This window comes from Leucopleurus acutus (genome assembly GCF_964270905.1).
Source record: "Leucopleurus acutus genome assembly, chromosome: X".
NCBI classification, from domain to species: Eukaryota; Metazoa; Chordata; class Mammalia; order Artiodactyla; family Delphinidae; genus Leucopleurus; species Leucopleurus acutus.
In genome coordinates this window covers 41,979,697-42,001,892 of record NC_139148.1, presented here as the reverse complement: position 1 = coordinate 42,001,892, position 22,196 = coordinate 41,979,697, and the positions used below count along the sequence as shown (strand labels likewise).

At 38.7% G+C, this 22,196-nt stretch overlaps 1 protein-coding gene across 1 annotated transcript in view; it reads right to left on the bottom strand.

Moving 5' to 3' along the window:
• LOC309978556 (uncharacterized protein) overlaps nucleotides 1–22,196 on the bottom strand; it is a gene marked incomplete at its 3' end in the record, with an annotated part of 64,032 nt that overhangs the window by 5,019 nt on the left and 36,817 nt on the right. Inside the window, exon 4 of the mRNA XM_082865092.1 lies at nucleotides 15,960–16,055. Coding sequence (XP_082721218.1) covers nucleotides 15,960–16,055 — 96 coding nt within the window. The remainder of the gene's footprint in view (nucleotides 1–15,959; nucleotides 16,056–22,196) is intronic.

The following is a 22,196-nucleotide window of genomic DNA, read 5'->3' as shown; positions in this document are numbered from 1 at the left end:
GTATAGTCTGAAGTCAGGGAGCCTGATTTCTCCAGCTCTGTTTTTCTTTCTCAAGACTGCTTTGGCTATTTGGGGTCTTTGGTGTTGTCATACACATTGTGAATTTTTTTGTTCTAGTTCTGTGAAAAATGCCATTGGTAGTTTGATACGGATTGCATTGATTGCTTTGGGTAGTATAGTCATTTTCACAATGTTGACTCTTCCAATCTGAGAACATGGTATATCTCTCCATCTGTTTGTATCATCTTTAATTTCTTTCATCAGTGTCTTATAGTTTTCTGCATGCAGGTCTTTTGTCTCTTTAGGTAGATTTATTCCTAAGTATTTTATTCTTTTTGTTGCAATGGTAAATGGGAGTGTTTCCTTAATTTCTCTTTCAGATTTTTCATCATTAGTGTATAGGAATGCAAGAGATTTTTGTGCATTAATTTTGTATCCTGCTACTTTACTGAATTCATTGATTAGCTGTAGTAGTTTTCTGGTGGAGTCTTTAGGATGCTCTATGTATAGTATTATATCATCTACAAACAGTGACAGCTTTACTTCTTCTTTTCCAGTTTGGATTCCTTTTATTTCTTTTTCTTCTATGATTGCTGTGGCTAAAACTTCCAAAACTATGTTGAATAACAGTGGGGAGAGTGGGCAACCTTGTCTTGTTCCTGATCTTATTGGAGATGGTTTCAGTTTTCACCATTGAGAACGATGTTGGCTGTGGATCTCTCATACATGGCCTTTATTATGTTGAGGTAATTTCCCTCTATGTCTACTTTCTGGAGAGTTTTTATCATTAATGGGTGTTGAATTTTGTCGAAAGCTTTTACTGCATCTATTGAGATGGTCATATGGTTTTTCTCCTTCAATTTGTTAATACGGTTTATCACATTGATTGATTTGCGTATATTGAAGAATCCTTGCATTCCTGGGACAAACCCCACTTGATCATGGTGTATGATCCTTTTAATGTGCTGTTGGATTCTGTTTGCTAGTATTTTGTTGAGGATATTTGCATGTATGTTCATCAGTGATATTGGCCTGTAGTTTTCTTTCTTTGTGACATCTTTGTCTGGTTTTGGTATCAGGGTGATGGTGGCCTCGCAGAATGAGTTTGGGAGTGTTCCTCCCTCTGCTATATTTTGGAAGAGTTTGAGAAGGTAAGGTGTTAGCTCTCCTCTACGTGTTTGATAGAATCCGCCTGTGAAGCCATCTGGTCCTGGGCTTTTGTTTGTTGGAAGATTTTTAATCACAGTCTCAATTTCAGTGCTTGTGATTGGTCTGTTTACATTTTCTATTTCTTCCTGCTTCAGTCTCAGAAGGTTGTGCTTTTCTAATAATTTGTCCATTTTTCCAGGTTGTCCATTTTATTGGCATATAGTTGCTTGTAGTAATCTCTCATGATCCTTTGTATTTCTGCAGTGTCAGTTGTTACTTCTCCTTTTTCAAGACTTTTGAGTCTTCTCCCTTTTTTCCTTGATGAGTCTGGCTAACAGTTTATCAATTTTGTTTATCTTCTCAAAGAACCAGCTTTTAGTTTTATTGATCTTTGCTATCATTTCCTTCATTTCTTTTTCATTTATTTCTGATCTGATCTTTATGATTTCTTTTCTTCTGGTAACTTTGGGGTTTTTTTGTTCTTCTTTCTCTAATTGCTTTAGGTGAAAGGTTAGGTTGTTTATTTGAGATGTTTTTTGTTTCTTGAGGTAGGATTGCATTGCTATAAACTTCCCTCTTAGAACTGCTTTTGCTGCATCCCATAGGTTTTGGGTTGTTGTGTTTTCATTGTTATTTGTTTCTAGGTATTTTTTTTATTTCCTCTTTGACTTCTTCAGTGATCTCTTGGTTGTTTAGTAGTGTATTGTTTAGCCTCCATGTGTTTGTAATTTTTACAGAATTTTTTCCCTGTAATTGACATCTAATCTCATAGTGTTGTGGTCAGAAAAGATACTTGTTAAGATATCAATTTTCTGAAATTTACCAAGGCTTGGTTTGTGACTCAAGAGACGATCTATCCTGGAGAATGTTCCATGAGCACTTGAGAAGAAAGTGTATTCTGTTGTTTTTTGATGGAATGTCCTATAAATATCAATTAACTCTATCTTGTTTAATGTATCATTTAAAGCTTGTGTTTCCTTATTTATTTTCATTTTGGATGATCTGTCCATTGGTGAAAGTGGGGTGTTAAAGTCCCCTAATGTGATTTTGTTACTGTCAATTTCTCCTTTTATGGCTGTTAGCATTTGCCTTCTGTACTGAGGTGCTCCTATGTTGGGTGCATAAATATTTACAATTGTTCTATCTTCTTCTTGGTTTGATCCCTTGACTATTATGTACTGTCCTTCTTTCTCTCTTGTAACAGTCTTTATTTTAAAGTTTATTTTGTCTGATATGAGAATTGCTATTCCAGCTTTCTTTTGATTTCCATTTGCATGGAATATCTTTTTCCATCCCCTCACTTTCAGTCTACACGTGTCCCTAGGTCTGAAGTGGGTCTCTTGTAGACAGCATATATATGGGTCTTGTTTTTGTATCCATTCAGCCAGTGTATATCTTTTGGTTGGAGCACTTAATCCATTTACATTTAAGGTAGTTATCGATAGGTATGTTCCTATTACCATTTTCTTAATTGTTTTGGGTTTGTTATTGTAGGTCTTTTCCTTCTCTTGTGTTTCCTGCCTAGAGAAGTTCCTTTAGCATTTTTTGTAAAGCTGGTTTGGTGGTGCTGAATTCTCTTAGCTTTTGCTTGTCTGTAAAGGTTTTAATTTCTCCATCGAATCTGAATGAGATCCTTGCTGGGTAGAGTAATCTTGGTTGTGGTTTTTTTCCCTTTCATCACTTTAAACATGTTCTGACACTCCCTTCTGGCTTGCAGAGTTTCTGCTGAAAGATCAGCTGTTAACCTTATGGGGATTCCTTTGTATGTTATTTGTTGTTTTTCCCTTGCTGCTTTTAATATTTTTTCTTTGTATTTAATTTTTGGTAGTTTGATTAATATGTGTCTTGGCGTGTTTCTCCTTGGATTTATCCTGTATGGGACTCTCTGTGCTTCCTGGAATTGATTGACTGTTTCCTTTCCTGTATTAGGGAATTTTTCAACTATAATCTCTTCAAATATTTTCTCCATCCCTTTCTTTTTCTCTTCTTCTGGGCCCCCTATAATTCGAATGTTGGTGTGTTTAATGTTGTCCCAGAGGTCTCTGAAACTGTCCTCAATTCTTTTCATTCTTTTTTCTTTATTCTGCTCTGTGGTAGTTATTTCAACTATTTTATCTTCCAGGTCACTTATCCGTTCTTCTGACTCAGTTATTCTGCTATTGATTCCTTCTAGAGAAATTTTAATTTCATTTATTGTGTTGTTCATCATTGTCTGTTTCCTCTTTAATTCTTCTAGGTCCTTGTTAAACGTTTTTTGTGTTTTCTCCATTCTATTTCCAAGATTTTGGAATCACTGTTACTATCATTACTCTGAATTCTTTTTCAGGTAGACTGCCTATTTCCTGTTCATTTGTTTGGTCTGGTGGGTTTTTACCTTGCTCCTTCGTCTGCTGTGTGTTTCTCTGTCTTTTCATTTTGCTTAACTTACTGTTTGGTGTCTCCTTTTCACAGGCCGCAGGTTCGTAGTTCCTGTTGTTTTTGGTGTCTGCCCCCAGTGGCTAAGGTTGGTTCAGTGGGTTGTGTAGGCTTCCTGGTGGAGGGGACTGGTGCTTATGTTCTGGTGGATGAGGCTGGATCTTGTGTTTCTGGTGGGCAGGACCCTGTCTGGTGGTGTGTTTTCGGGTGTCTGTGACCTTATTATGATTTTAGGCAGCCTCTCTGCTAATGGGTGGGATTGTGTTCCTGTGTTGCTAGTTGTTTGGCATAGGGTGTCCAGCACTGTAGCTTGCTGGTCGTTGAATGGAGCTGGGTCTTGGCATTGAGATGGAGATCTCTGGGAGAGCTTACGCCATTTGATATTACATGGAGCTGGGAGGTCTCTGGTGGACCAACGTCCTGAACTCGGCTCTCCCACCTCAGAGGCACAGGACTGACACCCTGCCGGAGCACCGAGACCCTGTCAGCCAAATGGCTCAGAAGAAAAGGGAGGAAAAAAGAAAGAAAGAAAGAAAGAAATAAAATTAAATTAAAATAAAAAATTTAAAAACTATTAAAAATTAAAAGAAATTAAAAAGTAATAAAAAAGAAAGAAGAGAGCAACCAAACCAAAAAACAAATCCACCAATGATAACAAGTGCTAAAAACTATAGTGTAAAAAAAAAACAACCAGACAGAACCCTAGGACAAATGGAAAAGCAAAGCTATACAGCCAAAATCACACAAAGAAGCATACACATACACACTTGCAAGGGAATTTTTGCAAGGGAAAAAGGAAAATAATATATATCTTTTGGGAAGTCTGAGGTCTTCTGGCAGCGTTCAGTAGGTGTTCTGTAGGAGTTGTTCCACATGTAGATGTACTTCTGATGTATTTGTGGGGAGGAAGGTGATCTCCACGTCTTACTCCTCCACGATCTTGAAGGCCTCTTCCTACTCTTATTCTTTTTTTTTTTTTGCGGTATGCGGCCCTCTCACTTTTGTGGCCTCTCCCTTTGCAGAGCACAGGTTCTGGACGTGCATGCTCAGCAGCCATGGCTCACAGGCCCAGCTGCTCCACGGCATGTGGGATCTTCCCGGAGCGGGGCACAAACCCATGTCCCCTGCATCGGCAGGCGGACTCTCAACCACTGCACCACTAGGGAAGCCCCCTCCTCTTATTCTTAAGTTGCATTTTATTCTCACACATTTGGCTTTACTTTATTTGTAAGTTATTAACCCCTGGATTCCTAGGCTTGGTTTTAGCAGTGGCTTCACTTCTCACTTTACTTAACACTTAAATGTATATAAAATGTCTAACATAAATAGAACTTAACTTCTAACCCTCTGCTGTATTGGACAATATTTAGATCACCAGCACCAATATTCATTGTAAAAAATTTGCTCCTGCAATAGAAAGCTTCTCTACACCTTTCCTGAGCCCATATATTCAATGAACAGTACATAAATGGAGAGTCATCAGTCTAGAAAGAACTGTACATGCAAGCTGGCATTCTCTTTGCCACTCAAAAAAATGCCTCACAAAAGTTCACTTTATTCCCAAATAAAATGACATGTTCATATCCTCTTCCTCCATTCCTGCTTAGCATCTTCTTTTGTGCCATTTAAAAATGTATGTATGCTTCATCAAATAGTTTGAGTCTTTTATTTTGAAAATTAATCTGATCATATTGTTAGTGAGACTTTTTTCTGAACCTCAGAAGCAGACACCCTATGTGCTATTCATTTTGCTAATCATTTTAATAGACTAATAGCAGCCAAAATAAATAATGTTTTAAAAATAGAAACAATGCATAGACAGTAAACTTTTAAATATTTGATTCCATTGTCTTTACTTTCCAATTGCAGTCTATGTTCCATTGAATTCCTCTTAGTAGAACTTTTAAAAACCCTTCTGAAATAGAGCAAAATACTCATATTCTTGTCCCCCACAAATTTGTTTAGTTAATATTGGTATTTTCTTTGTGCTTAGTATTTGGATAATGAAAATAAGATACAGGCTCTTATTTTCAGGGACTTTCAAAATTACTAGGGGCAGAAGCATCTGAGTGTTGGGGGAACAGAAACGGAAAAGAGCAATTACTTTGGAGTAGGTAAGGGGAGTTTTATGTAATAGACGATAACCTGAGATGAAACAAAATGAAAGTATCTATTGCCTAGATAGGCAAAGCACAAAATAATAAAGAGCCTAGATGCAGAGACGAACTTTATATTTGGTAGGCATTAAAGACAAGGTGAAAATCTGAGGAAAGCATGAATTAAGGAAACTGCACAGATACAACTTTTATTGGAAATAAATGGCCATGTTGTAGGTGGCACTGAGAGAAGAGCTACTGGTCATGTATTATATAACATGGAGTAATTGACACAGGAAACTATATTCAATATCCTGTGATAAACTATAATAGACAAGAATATGAAAAAGTATATATGTATAACAATCACTGTCTTATATAGCATAAATTAACACAATGTTGTAATCAACTATACTTCAATAAAATAAATTTTAAAAAATAAAATCATTTGGACTGCAAAAAAGTTAATATTTAATATTAATAGCTTTACTTCATAAAGCTAATGGCAAAGAAAAATGCAGTGTCTCAGGTAATGAAATCTATCAGTGGCATTTAAGATGAACTAGAAACAAGAATGGAATCTGCAAATCCAAGCATAAGAAAATACAGACTTGCTCTAGGTGATGATACTAGGAGTTAAGATGAGAGGATATCTAAATAGTATTCTTTTAAAAAGAAAAAAAAGGAATTGCAGAGTAATGAGTAGGAGAAGATAGCTAAGAGGGAAGAAACAAGAAACAGCAGAATCTGACAAAGTTTGGAATGTTGAAGATTCCTGATTTGGGCAATGATAATGCCAATTTCTCACATACTAAGTAAGGATGAATAAAGTAGAATATTCTGTGGGAATTGTCTAATATGTAGGTAAGTGTGGTACTAAAGCCCAGTTATAATATAGCAACTAGTGGTGCCAATATGGAACTCTTAAGAATACAAATAAAAAGCTTAAGTGTTCAGAATCTTTTGAATTAATTACTACGGGAACAAATATCCAGAAGCCAGTAAACAACATCCATAGCCAGTGGCATCTCAGTGGGGGGAAAAGGCTCAATGGAAAAGGAAGTGACCAAATTAGGTTCAAGTCAAGAATAGAAAAAACTATATGGTTAGACAAGATAAAATAATAGGAACAAGAAATTCACAGGAGAGGAAACCCAAATGGATAACAGATATTAAAAAGGGGAAAAATCCCACAATACCACTTTACATCCATTAGATTGGCCACAAAATAAGAAATCTGGGTAATGCCAAGTACTGGCATAGATGTGGTGAAATGGGCACACTTGTGTACAGCATGTATACTCCAATGATCAAGCAATACCATTCCTATATAAATATCTCCAAGGAGTAATCTCACAGGCTCATGAGATGATCTGCATAAGAAATTCTTCATTTATTGAGGTATAATTTCTATACAGTAAAATGCAGATGTTAAATGTAGAACTCATGAGTTTTTTCATATTATACCCCATGTAACCACCACCTAGATGAAAATATAAAATATTTTAATTATCCCAGGAAGTTTCCTTGTGGTCCTTCCCAGTGAATTACTGACCTCCAGAGGTGACCACCATTCTGACCATGATGATACCTTTGCAAGAAGAGTAATTTTTTATTCTAATATAGTTCAATTTACTATCAAATGAGGTGGAAAATATTATTTTTTTGTTTTTGTTGTTCTCCAAAGGAACTTGTACGATACTGGTATTATTTCTTTAAACGACAGGAAGAATTTACCAATGGAGAGAGGTTTTAAATTCTAGGTTAAACTTCTTTAATAGATAAAAAGACTACTAAAATTTTTCTCTTTCTGTTTGTGACATTTCTTATAACTTGTGTTTTTCTAGGACTGTGTCCATTTCGTCTCAGTTATCAAATTTGTTAGCATAAAGTTCATCATAATATCTTCTTAATATCCAGTGATACAATCCCCCCTGGTCACCAGAACCAGGTGCTCCAGGGGTATCCTCTGTGTGGGCTGCATGTACTCACCTGTTGTGGTTGGGCCATGATTGCTGTGAGCATGCTGGAGGGTGGAATGGCCCCCTGGAGCAGGACCCACTTTGGGGGGGCACTGGGGCCAGCTGAGGCTGCCCACTGGGTGGAGTGGGGTGGGTCCTTAGAGGAACACTGGGTGCATGGTGTTAGTGAGGCTAATGGAGAGTGGGAGAGTGACAGAAATGGTACCTGCCAGCACCAGGCCAGCTAGGTGGAAGGAGAGTAAAAAAAAATGCACTAGCACTTCTGTCCTTAGAGAAAGTTCCACTAAATCCCTGCCCCTCTGGCACATGCTCTAAAATTAGTCAGTGAATCTCATTCTCGTATAACCCAGGCACTTTCAAGCTGCTACCTCTGCAATGGGACTCAGAGAGAGTAAGTCTGTATGTGAGCCCTTCAAGAGTGGAGTCTTAGTTTCTGACAGCCCTCCAGCTTTCCCAGATGTAAGCCCCACTGGTTTTCAAAACCAGATGTTGGGGGACTTGTCTTCCTAGTGCAGGTATCCTGGGCTGGAGAGTGCAACGTGGGGCTTGGACCCCTCACTTTTCAAGGGGGACCTCTGCAGTTATGATACCTTCTTGCTTGTGGGTCATCATACTGGGTGTGTGGGTTCTGAATAGACTGTGTCTCTGACCCTACTACATATCTCAATGTGGCCTTTTCTTTATATCCTTAGTTGTAGAAAATCTGTTCTGCTAGTCTTCATGTCATTCTCGAAGATAGTTAGTTGTTCTCTGTGTAGCTGTAATTTAAGTGTGTTTGTGGGAGGAGATGAGCTCAGGATTTTCCTACTCTACCATCTTGATATAAAGCAATAAATTTCTATCTGGGTGGTACTTCAGCTTCATCCCACAAGTTCTGATGTGTCATATTTTTTTTTTGTTTGTTTGCGGTACGCGGGCCTCTCACTGTTGTGGCCTCTCCCATTGCGGAGCACAGGCTCTGGACGCACAGGCTCAGCGGCCATGGCTCACGGGCCCAGCCGCTCCGTGGCATGTGGGATCTTCCCGGACCGGGGCACGAACCCGTGTCCCCTGCATCGGCAGGCGGACTCTCAACCACTGCACCACCAGGGAAGCCCTGATGTGTCATATCTTCATTATCATTCTGCTCAAAATATTTTCTAATTCCACTGTGGTTTTTTTCTTTGACTTATGAGCTATGTGTATATATGCTGCTTACTTTCTAAACATTTGGATATGTTCTAATTGTCTCTCTGTTCAGAGTTTTGATTTATTTCAACAATAACTAGAGAACATATAATGTATGATTTCAATCCTTTGAAATTTGTTGCAATTAGCTTTATGTCCCAAAATAGGGTCTATTTTGGTCAGTGTGCCACATGCACTTGAAAAGAACGTGTAATCTACAGTTGTGGGATGGAGTGACCTATGTATGTCAGTTAGGTCATACTGGTTTATTGTGTTCAAATCCTCTACATCTTTACAGACTCTTTTGTCTGTAAACAGATAAAAATCAATTACTGAGATAGGCATATCAAAATCTCCAACTATGATTGTGTATTTATCTTTCCTTTTAGTATAATCCATATTTTCTGTATATATTTTGAGGCTATGTTATTAAGTGCATACAAATTTATATTTTTGTAATCCTGTTGAATTGAAATTTTATCAATTTCAGAGAAAGAGGGCACATTACTGAAGATACAACAGACATTAAAATGATAATACAGGAATATTATGAAACAACTGAATGTCAAATATTGACAACTTAGATAAAATGCACAAACTCCTTGAAAGAAAAATTATCAAAACAAGAAGAAATAGAAAATGTGAACATTCCTATATCTATTAAAGAAACTGAATTTGAAATTAAAGATAATCCCACAAAGAAAACTTCAGACCCAGATGAGTTCACTGGTAAATTTTATCATATATTTAAGGAAAAATTATAAAATTTAAAGCAATCTTATACAAAATCACCGAACAGAGGAGTGAACTTTGAAAAATCCTAGCAAATATAGCAATTTTACACAAACTCTTCCAGAAGACAGAGCAGGCATGGAATTTCAACTCATTTTATGAGGTTAGCATTAACATGATACTGAAATCAAAGATGAAAAAAATCCCCCCAAACTAAAGATTAATATCTCTCAGAAACATAAGAGATAAAAACCCTTACCAAATACTAGCAAATTGAATCAAGAAATACATGAAAGAAGATAATACATCATGATCAAGTAAGGTTTATCCTGGGAATGCAAGGTCAGTTTAACATCTGAAAATCAGTGAAATTCATCACATTACCAGAATAAAATGTTCATATCAATAAATGCAGAAAAAGCATTTTGAAAATCTCATATCCATTCATGTTAAAAACTCTTCAAACTAGGAATAAAAATAAATTGCCACAAATTAATTAAGGAAAACCACAGCTAATATTCTTAATGCTGAAAGACTGAAAGACTTTGCCTTCAGATTGGGGACAAGATAAAATAAAAATAAAGGGCATGCAGACTAAAAAGGAAATGATAAAAAGACATGACAATGGATACAGAAAATTTTAAGGAATTTACAAAAAGACTCACTAGAATTAATGAGTGAATTTATTAGCAAGGTCTCAGAATACAGGGTAAATGTACAAGGATCAACTGTAAGAGTTCCACTTCTAGTATGGAGAAGTAACCTCCTAAACAAAAATTCTTCTACAGACAGTAACTGTAAGCTCTAGAGAAACAAAACAAAATATGTATTGGTAGACTGAATAAAAGCAAGCAGATTTTGGAGAGAAGTCAGAAGTTAGAGGAAGTCTGAACAGAGATCTGAGTTGCTATCCACCTTAGGTGAGACAGCATCTCCGATTTGAGTATAACCTGGTTAATTGCCTACTGTGAGAAAACGCAGAACAGTGTAACAGAATATAGTGTTACTACAACATAACACTGATAATGTTCAAGATACAATCCAAAATTACTCAATATATGATGACCTAGAAAAATGTTCTTTTGGTCACTCTCCAGTGTCTTCAGTAGTTTTTAAAATATATTTTCCAGAATTAACAGTTTGGGGGCTTCCCTGGTGGCACAGTGGTTGAGAGTCCGCCTGCCAATGCAGGGGACACGGGTTCGTGCCCCAGTCTGGGAAGATCCCACATGCCGCGGAGCGGCTAGGTCTGTGAGCCATGGCTGCTGAGCCTGTGCGTCTGGAGCCTGTGCTCCGCAATGGGAGAGGCCACAACAGTGAGAGGCCCACGTACCGAAAAAAAAAAAAAAAAAAAAGAGATGGATAGAATTAACAGTTTTGATCTGTTAGATGGGTTGGTCCAATGGAAACAATTCAGTCCTACTATGGCTCGTGTTAATTTTTGTATATAGTGTGAGGTTTGGGTCAAGGTTTTTTCCTTCCATTTGATACTAATATCCATTTGTTCAAGTGCAATTTGTTCAAAAGATGTTCCTTTCTCCCACTGAATTGTATTTGCACCTTTCTCAAAACTCAGCTGTCCATATACATGTGGGTCTCTTTTTGGACTCTCTTTTGTTCCATTTATATATCTGTTTGTCCTTACACCAATACGACACTGTCTGAATTACTGTAGCTTTATAGTAAATCTGAACATTAGGTAGTGTAAATCTTTCATACTTTTTCTTCTTTCTCAAGACTGTGTTGGCTATTCTAGGTCCTTTGTATATCCATATAAACTTTAAAATCTCCTTGTCAGTTTTTATCCCCTATAATTACAAATAATTGATTGAAAAAGTAGAATATAATTCCATAAAGCAACAGATCTCAACAACACACAACAACTTTAAATCTATATATAGATTTTATATATATATATATATACAATATTAGTACACAACACCCATCAACAGCTAAATATATTCTTTTCTCAGACCACAACAGAATTAAATTAGACAACATAAAGGAAATAGACAAATTCCTTAAAAAATACAACTTACTATGTCTGACAAAAGAGGAAACAGAAAATCTGAATAGCCTTATGTCTATTAAAGAAATTGAATTTGTTATTAAAACTTTCTCATCAAGAAAATTCCAAGCCCGATGGTTTCACTGGTGAATTCCATGAAACAGTAAAAAAAGTAACAATCTTACACAAACTATTTCAGATAATAGAGAAGGGAAAACTTCACAACTCATTTTTTTTTGTGGCCAGCATAACCCTAATACTGAAACCTGACAAAGATATTGCAAAAGAAGAGAAAACTACAAACCAATATCACTCATGAAAAATGCCAATATTTTTTTAAAAATCAGTAAATAGAATCCAACAATGCATTGATATAATAAGGGTAGTAAATCAAAATCAACTAGTATTTATCTCAAAAATGCAAGGTCAATTTAACATTTGAAAATCAATAAATAAATTCACATATTAACAAAATAAAAGTGATCATATGATCACTCTAATAAGATGAAGAAAAAGCACTTGACAAAATACAATATGTAACCATGATAAGAGAAAACCTCTTCAATAAGCTAGGATTAGAAAGAACTTACATAACCTGATAAAGGGCAGCTTCAAAAAACCTACAGCTAACATCATACTTCATGGTACGAACTTTCTGCCCCAAATATCAGAACAAGGCAAGCATGCCCATGCTCAACACTTCTATTCAACATCAAACTAAAGGTCTTAGACTGTGAAATAAGGAAAGGAAAAGAAATAAAAACCATGAGATTGGAAAGGAAGAAGTAAAAGTGCCCTTAAAGTGATGATGATTACTTACATGAAAAACCCCAAGGAACCTACAAGAAAACTAATAGGTGGATTTAGAAATGCCTCAGGATACAAAGTCAACATACAAAAATAAATCACTAGCAATTTATACTAGCAATGAACAACCTGAAAATAAAAAAAACACAATGCCATTTATAATAGTATCAAAAAACATTAAATACTTAGGGATAAATTTAATGGAGGATACATAAAACTTCTAAACAGAAAGCTATAAAACATTGCTGAAAGAAATCAAAGGTCTAAATAGATGTAGGAAGTTGTCATATTCATGGATTCAAAGGCTCAATATTATTAAGATGTCAGTTCTCCTAAAATTGATCTACAGAATTAATACCAAAATCCCAGCAAGCTTTTTCAAAAAAATTACAAACTGATTATAAAATTTATATAGAAATGCAAATGACCTAGAAGAGCTAAAGTAATTTTTTTAAAAAGCCAAGCTGGAGAACTTACCCTACCTGACTTCAAGACTCATTATAAAAGCTACAGTAATTAAGTATGGGTCTGGCAAAAGGACAGTGTATTAACTATATTTTCTTATTTTCTGTATTCTTGATGCTCTGGCATCTGATGCCTTGCTGATCCTGGAGAGACTGCCCCTCCCAGGCCTAGTTATTTCCTAGAGGCAGTAAATGACTTCCCTTTAACGTACCTTTCATATGCAAAACAACCAATCCAGAGCCCATATCCACCAATTATCTCCTTCATCACGATCTCACAGGTTGAGCCACTAGCCCCATGCCCAAATCACTTCAGGGCTGGGTACCAGGCAACTCCCTACACCCCAGAGCCAGCTGAAATTACTCAAACTAGCTAATTCTAAACCTCCCCAGCCTGATTACTCTGGCTCACCCATTATTTCCATGAAAATCACAATAAAGTCTCTTGCCCATGCTTCCTCCTCACAAATTCTACCTCGTGATTGACCCTGGTGCTCCCTGGTGTGACCCTACGTGGTGTGGCATGCCTCCTCCTCTTGAGAACTGTGAGTTACAAACTATTTTCAATGGCAGTTGTCTCTGGATCTGTTGACCTCACCATACATAAATAATAATAAAACCTTCATTTTAAACCAGAAAGACATATAGATCAATTGAACAGAATAGAGAATCCAGAAATAGGTTCACATATATGAAATCAATTGATCTTAATAAATGTGCCTAGGAAATTCAGTGGGAAAAAAGTCTCTTCAGCAAATGGTTCTAGAACAACTGAATGTGGTATTGAAAAAAATGAACATCAATCCTTACATTAAACACACAAAATGGATCATAGACCTAAACTGAAAAAGCTAAAATAATAAAACTTATAGAAGAAAATATGAGAAAATTTTTGTGACCTTGTAGTAGGCAAAGATTTCTTAAACAGATCACAAAAAATACTAAAAGTTTGAAAAAGATGATAAATTAGACTCCATCAAAATTAAAATATTTGCCTTTTGATAGGCAACGTAAGAAAATAAAATTGCAAGGCACAAACGGACTCACAGACTTAGAGAATGAACTTATGGTTACCAGTGGGGGGCAGGGTGGAGGGAAGGGATAGTTAGGGAGTTTGGGATTGACATGTATACGCTGCTATATTTAAAAAGGATAACCAACAGGGACCTACTGTATAGCACAGGGAACTCTGCTCAATGTTATGTGGCAGCCTAGATGGGAGGGGAGGCTGGGGGAGAATGGATACATGTATATGTATGGCTGAGTCACTTTGCTGTGCACCTGAAACTATCACAGCATTGTTAATTGGCTATACTCCAATATAAAATAAAAGTTAAAAAAATATTTTAAAAAATTGCAAGGCACAGATTGGAACAAAATATCAGTGATACATATATCTGGCTTAGGAGTTGTATAGAGCAAATATAAACAACTCTTAAAACTCAATACAAAGAAGACAAACAACCCAATAAAAAATGGGAAAGATATTTGAATAGACAACTCACAAAAATGTACAAATGGTCAATAAGCACATGAAAAGATACTTAACATCATTACTCATCAGAGGAATGCAACTTAAACTCATACATCCACTATAATAGCAAAGATTAAAGAGACTGATGATAGCAAGTGTTGGTGAGGATTTGGAACAACAGAAATTCTCATGTATTGCTGTTAGGAATGTAAAATAATACAGCCACTTTGGAAGACAGTTTGGCAATTATAAGAAATTATAAGAAAGGTAAGCAAACACTGATTATATTATACCAGCAACTCCACTCCTAGGTGAGTTATGCAAGAGAAATGTAAACATATGTTCACACAAAGACATATCAGAATGTTCACTGCAGCTTTATTCATAATAACCAAACAATGACCACCTGTCATCAACAGGTATAGAGATAAACAAATTACAGTATAGTCATACCACGGAATAGTATTCACTATTTAAAAGGAACAAATTAGTGATACACTCAATAACATGAATGAATTGCAAAATCATTATGCTGAACAAATAAAGTCAGACGCCAAAGGGTATATACAGTATGATTCCATTTATATGAAACCCTAATAAAGACAAATCTAATCTATAATAACAAAAAGCATGCCAATGGTTGCCTGGGGCCGAAGTGGTGTTGAGTATTAACTTCAAGGGGCATGAAGGTGCATTCTGTGTGATGGAATGTAATATGTCATGATTGGGGTGGTGGTTATATCAGTGTGTACCTTTGTCAAAACTCAGGAAACTGTACTCTTAAAATGGATACATTTTATGGTATGTAAATTATACCTTAATAAAGCTGATTTTAAAAGAAAAAATGCTAGGTGACAGGGATCATAAAGTCAGAAGGTGGGAGAGAGGCGTGAGATAGGGAAGATGGAGAGAAGTGAGGAATCTAAAGGCAATACCTACAAAGAGAAAAGAAGGTGAGGCTGGTTGTAGATGACAGTTTATTGGTATCTTAGAGTGAGAAGATGAAAATGAGATGGAGAAGAAGGTGAAAGGGCACCAGGGAGAACAGGAGTGAGGCAACCAACTGATCTTCAAAGATGGTAAATCCATTAAAACCTGAATGTATATGATAAGGATCTAAGACCCTGGGAGTGGGGTTTCGGTACTAAAGCATAAAAATGTGATGGAAGGAGAGAATATCCAAGAAAACCAGATCCATACTGAGGAAGCCTGTCATATGATCGAGACTATACATATTGCAGCAATCCTCCTGGAGGAAAGCCAAGCCAAGAAGACAGTTGATAACAGTAAGGGAAATAAAGGGAGAGAGCAATTTGGTACCAGAGAGGCCAATGTTATCTATTTTCAAGAAGTCTCTAAAGTTTTGAACCTTCAGTGGGAAGCACCCGCATAGCACAGGGAGATCAGTTTGGTGCTTTGTGACCACCTAGAGGGGTGGGAAGGGAGGGTGGGAGGGAGGGAGACGCAAGAGGGAAGAGATATGGGGATACATGTATATGTACAGCTGATTCACTTTGTTGTAGAGCAGAAACTAACACACCATTGTAAAGCAATTATACTCCAATAAAGATGTTAAAAAAAAAAAGGGTAGCAATCATAGCCTTTTACAAGTATCAGCCTCAAGTATTTCCATGTCTCCCTTCTGCCCGGATCACACTCGCTCACCTGAGCAGCTCTGATGTGGGGTTTCCTCCTCCAACGTCCAAGGCTCCTCTCCTTGCTCCAACTTGAAGATGACCTCAGGCTTGGGAATTTCACACCCTGTTAACAGGAAATGATAGAAAATGGGGTCCAGCTAATTGCTTTCCATTTGTTCTTTGGAAAAGTGACCACATTTCATTAGGACAAGAGTAATAAGCGCAAAGGTGCAAAGGGAATGAAGAATCTCAGACCAATCAAGGATGACACCATCACACATTTCAGATGCCCCAGAGCACTCAGCAGCTGAGGATGGAAGCAGCCTCTCTGAGGTTCTGTGTTAGTTCCCTTAGGGCTGCTCTAACAAAGTACTGAAAACTGGGTGGCTTAAAACAATAGGAAGGTATTGTCTCATATTTCTGGAGGCTAGAAATCTCAAATCAAGGTGTTAGCAGGGTCATGTTCTCTCTGGCAGATATAGGGGAGAATCCTTCCTTGCATCTTCTAGCACTTGTGCTTGCCAAAAATCTTTAGCATTCCTTGGCTTGTAAACGCATTTTACTCCAGTCGCATGGCTGTCTTCTCCCTGTGCGTCTCTTCTCATTGTCTTCCCTCTATGTGTGCCTATTTCAGTGCCCAAATTTCCCTTTTTTGTAAGGATACCACTCAATTAGGGCCCACACCAATGACCTCATCTTAACTTGATCCCCTCTGTAAAGATTACTACTTGCAAATAAGGGCACATTCTGAGGTACTGGGGGTTAAGATTTTAACATATTTTTTTGAGGGGACACAATTCAACCCGTAAGAGCCGGCCCTCTGATGCCCCAAAATTCATGTCCTTCCCATGTGCAAAATACACTAACCCCATCCCAGCATCCCCCAAAGTCTTAATCATCCCAGCATCAACTCTTACGTCTAAAATCTCATCTAAACATCAACTCAAAGTCTCAAATCACATCATCTAAATCATCCAAATCTTACAGGTGAGACTTGAGTATGAGTCATTCTGGGACAACATTCCTCTCCATGCAAACCTGTGGAAACAGATGAGTTATCTGCTTCCAAAATACAGTGGTGGGACAGGCAGAGGATAGATGATACTCCCATTCCAAAAGGGAGAAATTAGAATTTAAAAAGGGATGGGAGGTCTCAAGCAAGTCTGAAACCTAGCAGGGCAAATTCCATTAGATTTTAAGGCTTCACAATAATTCTCATTGGTACAACACTCTGTCCTCCAAGCCCACGAGGGTGGTAGCCCCACCCACTCAGCCCCGGGCCAGGAGTGGCACCACTTACTATTACCACTAGTGACCCATTAGCAAAAATTTTGCTTCCTGTACCGGCAACCTTATGCTCTGCTGTTCTATATGTTTTAGTTCCAAAGGGAGGAACACTTCCACCGAGAGACACAACAATGATTCCCTTGAACTGGAAGTTAAGTCTGCCACCTGGACATCTTGGTCTTTTCATGTCCCTGAATCAACAGGCAAAGAAGGGAGTTACTGTGCTGGCTGTGGTGGTTGATCTTGACCACCAAGGGGAAACTGGACTGCTACATCATGATGGAGGTAAAGAAGAGTATGTCTAGAATACAGGAGACCCCATAAGGCATACTATCATGCCCTGTGATTAAAGTCAATGGAAAACTACAACAATTCAACTCAGGCAGCACTACTGATGGGCCAGACCCTTCAGGAATAAAGTTTTGGGTCATCCCACTTGGTAAAAAACCACAACCAGCTGAGGTGCTTGCTGAGAGCAAAGGGAACAAAAAACGGGGTAGTGGAAAAAGGAATTCTGCTTCAGGACTGCGACATAAGAAATCTGCCTAGTTTGCAGTCTGTGGCCGGCCCTGTGGATTTCAGACTCAAAAGTTCGACATCAACTCACCTGAGTTTCCAGCCTGCTGGCCTGCCCTTCAGACTTGCCAGTCCCCACAACTGGGTGAGCTGGTTCCTTAAAATATATCTCTCCCCCCTACTCTGTAGTTATGTACACACGTGCGCATGCACGTATGTGTATACTCTCTATATGTATATACCTGTATCCTATTGGTTCTATTTCTCTGCAGAACCATAATAGAGAGTGGCTCTAGAGGAACAGAATCTCAAGGATGAGTTTTCTGAATTAATTATGGGATTTCTAGAATTGATTCCTTATTCTGATTAGATTCAAAAGCACTAATGACTCTATTTCAGTAGTAAGGAGGGCACTAATAGTCCCTGGTGTAACATGGCAATAGAGATATGCAAAATATCAACACTGGATACTCCTAATCAAATGCTTGTAAGAAGTGAGGTTCTGGATAACCTTGTATTTGATACCTTGGAAATTTTTGTCAAACTTCCAAGTATAATAAGATTGCCTGGTTACTCCTAATTGCGCTGGATGAAGTGGGGAAAGAAAAGGATGAGCTCAGGGATTTGATTTTCCAGATCATGCATCGCATAAGTGACCTGAAAATTTCTCTGTCTGTCCTGAAAGTAACCCTTAGCTCCTATAGCTGCAGAGCTGAGATGGCTGAAAACCAAACCCAGAGGCTCATCCTGTGAGTGGCTAAATTACAACACAAATTGAATTCCCAACTTCACAGAGTGTCTGCTGTTAAAGGAGAGCATTGATGAGGAAGGAACGGGATCCTGAAAACTGGAATGGAGACATATGAGGACACTGAACTTCTAAATTCAGATGAGTCTTTGCCAGTAGAAGCAGCTCTTTTACCCTCAACTCAACTGAGAAGTTTAACCCTCCTCTGCCAGAGGAGCCTGCAGTGGGCTCCCCTGAGGGACTTGCCTTGTAAGGTACTGCTGGTTCCCCTCAGGACCTATGCCTACCACCCTTCTTTGCTTCCAGACCTATAACTAGACTTAAGTCTCATCAAGGCCCAAGGGTGAGGTACAGAGTGTGACCCATGAGGAGGCGTGAGATACTCCAAAAGAACTGCATGATTTGTCCAATCTATACGGACAGAAATCTGGGGAATATGTGTGGAAATGGATATTAAGAGTGTGGGATAATGGAAAGAACATGAAGTTGGATCAGGCCAAAATTATTGATATGTGTACACTAAGCAGATTCTGAATGTAATGTTGCCACTTGAGGGGTTAGGAAGGGCTGAAACAGTGTGTTTGGCTGGTTGGTTGAAACATGGACCAAAACATGGCCCACACTAAATGCAGCTGAAATGCCAGGACTACTTTGGTGTACTACAGAGGAAGGCATCCAAAGGCTTAGGGAGATTGGAATGTTAGAGTGGATTTATCGTGGAAGGTCTGCTCACTCACACTGGGAGGGTCCAGAGACACACCTGTCATGATGACTGTGACTAATAAATTTGTGAAGGGGCCCCGGGTAATCTGTGATTGCTCTTTGCTGCAAACTCCTTGCTGTAGGTCAGAAATTTCAGTGGGAACTTCTGCCAGTGAACTGGGAAACCTAAATGCAATGGGAGTAATTGGATCCTGGGGTGGCAGGGGCCAAACAGAGGCATTGAGTTGTCAAATGCAAGGTGGATGCGGTTACCACAGGGTCAAAGCAGTAATCAGAAAAGTCCGATTCACACATAAGAGTAGACATTTTTATAATACTGTTTTAATTCATTCTCCTACTCATTAGACTTCAGACATCTTTCAAAACAAACCTTTATCTTAGTGTTCCATTATTTAAGAGATAACCTTCTTTCAAGGCAGCAGAGTTAGGACAGTCTAAGAAAAGCAGGACAAAAACAGTATATGAACATTTAGCAAAGAACAGTTTTCAGATATTTATGAAACTATGCTACATACTCATATATTTACGTGTTATATGTCTATACCTCTCTATCCTTCTAACACTGTATGAGAATAGGGGAATAGCATTAAATATAACACCTGTTACAGAGTGGCTCATCTGCTCACAGACAGACATATCAACAAATTAAGAGCAAGGAAAGGGGAAATAAAAGAATACTGAGTATTCATTATGTACCAGACACTGCCCTAGGCACTTTAGATAAATTCATTCATTTCATCTTGAAAATAACTCTCCTCTTAGTCCCTTTAGATAAGGAAACTGAGGCTCAGAGAGGTAAAATTCCAAAATCACATAGCTAGTAAGAGGCTTAGTTATTCACTCAACAAGTGGCCGGGTGAAGATTTAAACTTCTTTCTCATATACCATACTATTGTCAAATAGGAAAAAATGCATACATGTCTTTAATATACATTAGAAATAAAACAAACTTTCTGTGCTGCCAAAAAAACAAACAAACAAACAAAAAGTCCAATTCACAGAGATCTATGGGGTTGGCTAGTTGATCCTGACATCCCTAGAAAAGAAATAGGTGGGCAATCTACTAAATTCTTACTTGATCTGTATAAGGAGAAGAGTCCTAGGTCAAGTGAACAGAGGTCTAACTTGAAACATCAAAACACAGAGTCCTGGCTCCTCAATCAATTCTCAGACTTGAGCCAGTTTATATACCCGGAATGAACACTTTTGAATGAAGGGGAGGCTGGGTCCCTGAAGGAAGGAACCCATGACACTGCCAAAAATTTATACTACTAACCTTTCTCCCAACCTTCCCTAAAGGGACCTATAGCCCTTTACAGGGTACCTGTGCGTTGGGGAAAAAAACAATGAGGCTTACCAGATATCACTGGACCCTGGCACTGAACTGACACTAATTCCAAAAGACCCAAAACATCACTGTGGCCCACCAGACAGCGTAGGGGCTTATAAAAGTGAAGTGATCAATGGAGTTTTCGCTCAGGTCCATCACACACAGTGGGCTCAGTGGATCCCCAAAGCCATCTTGCGGTTATTTCTCTGGTCCAGGAATGCATAACTGGAATACACATACTCAGCAACAGGCAGTATCCCCATATTGGTTTCCTGACCTATGGAGTGAGGCGTTTTATGGTGGGAAATGCCAAGTGGAAGCCACTAGAACTGCCTCTACCTCAGAAAATGGTAAACCAAAAGCAGTACCGCATTCTTGAAGGACTGCAGAGACTACTGCCACCATCAAGGACCTGAAGGATGCAGGGTGGTGGTTGCACTACATCCCTATTCACCGTGCCTATTTGGCCTGTGCAGAAGACAGTGGATTATCATAAACTCAACCTGCTAGTGACTCCAACAGCAGCTGCTGTACCAGATATGGTTTTGTTGCTTGAGCAAATGAACACACTCCTTGATACCGGGTATGTAGCTATTTATCTGGCAAATGCTTTTTTAAAAAACAATACCTGTTAGTCAAGACCAGCAGAAGCAGTTTTCTCTCCGTTAGCAAGGCCAGCTATACACCTTCACTGTCCTACCTCAGAGGCAGATCAACTCTCCAGTCCTATGTCATAATTTAGTCTGCAGGGATCTTGATCAACTTTCCCTTCCACAGGACATCACATCGGTCCATTACACGGATGATACTATGCTCATTAGACCTAGTGAGCAAGGAGGAGCAACTACTCTAGACTTATGGATAAGACATTTGTGTGGCAGAAGGTGGGAAATAAATCTGACAAAAATTTAGGGGCCTTCTATCGCAGTGAAATTTCTAGGGGTCCAGTGGTGTGGGGCATGTTGAGATATCCCTTCTAAGGTCTTGAAGAGTAAGTTTTTGTGTCTGGCTCTTCCATAAACAAAAGGAGGGGCAACACCTGCCTCCCAGTGCTGCTCGTAAGGGGCCCAAGGCCTTATGATGGAGGCCCAGCCTGTGGATGGTATGAGGCCAGGAGCCGCCCTTGGAGCACTGAGACTGGGTCCTCCCAGAGTCGTGTTCCTTGAGAATGTGCCTAAAGTGGGTAGTAAACTCCGTCTAAGGCTAAATACTGGCTCAAAATTGATAGTCAACAAGTACCATAAGGGAAAGTTGAAGAGAGAGTTCAAGAGAGCATGTTAAGAGGTGTGACCTCAGATCAGATGTGGCGACCTCACACCTGGGTGGTGGCCCTGCCCTCTTAGCTCTGGAACTAATTAGGTGGCTCACCTTCTGGAAACAAAGAGGTGACAGCCAGTCACCCTGCATCTCCCCAGTCTGTGCCCTCTGGGCCTGTGATGGCAGTGACAGCCCTGCTGGCTTCTGAACCATTTTGGGGGACATTCATCCCTTTTCTTGAAGGGTGTTCATAGCCAAATAGCTTTACTGGACTGTTTCCTGTCTGTAGAATCCCAGAACCCCAGCCTTCCTTCCTTTTTCCCTGCCTCCGTCCTCTTCAGCCCAAGCTGGCAGCGTTTCTTCTGAGATGGTTGACTGGATCCACAAATCATATACCTAATCTT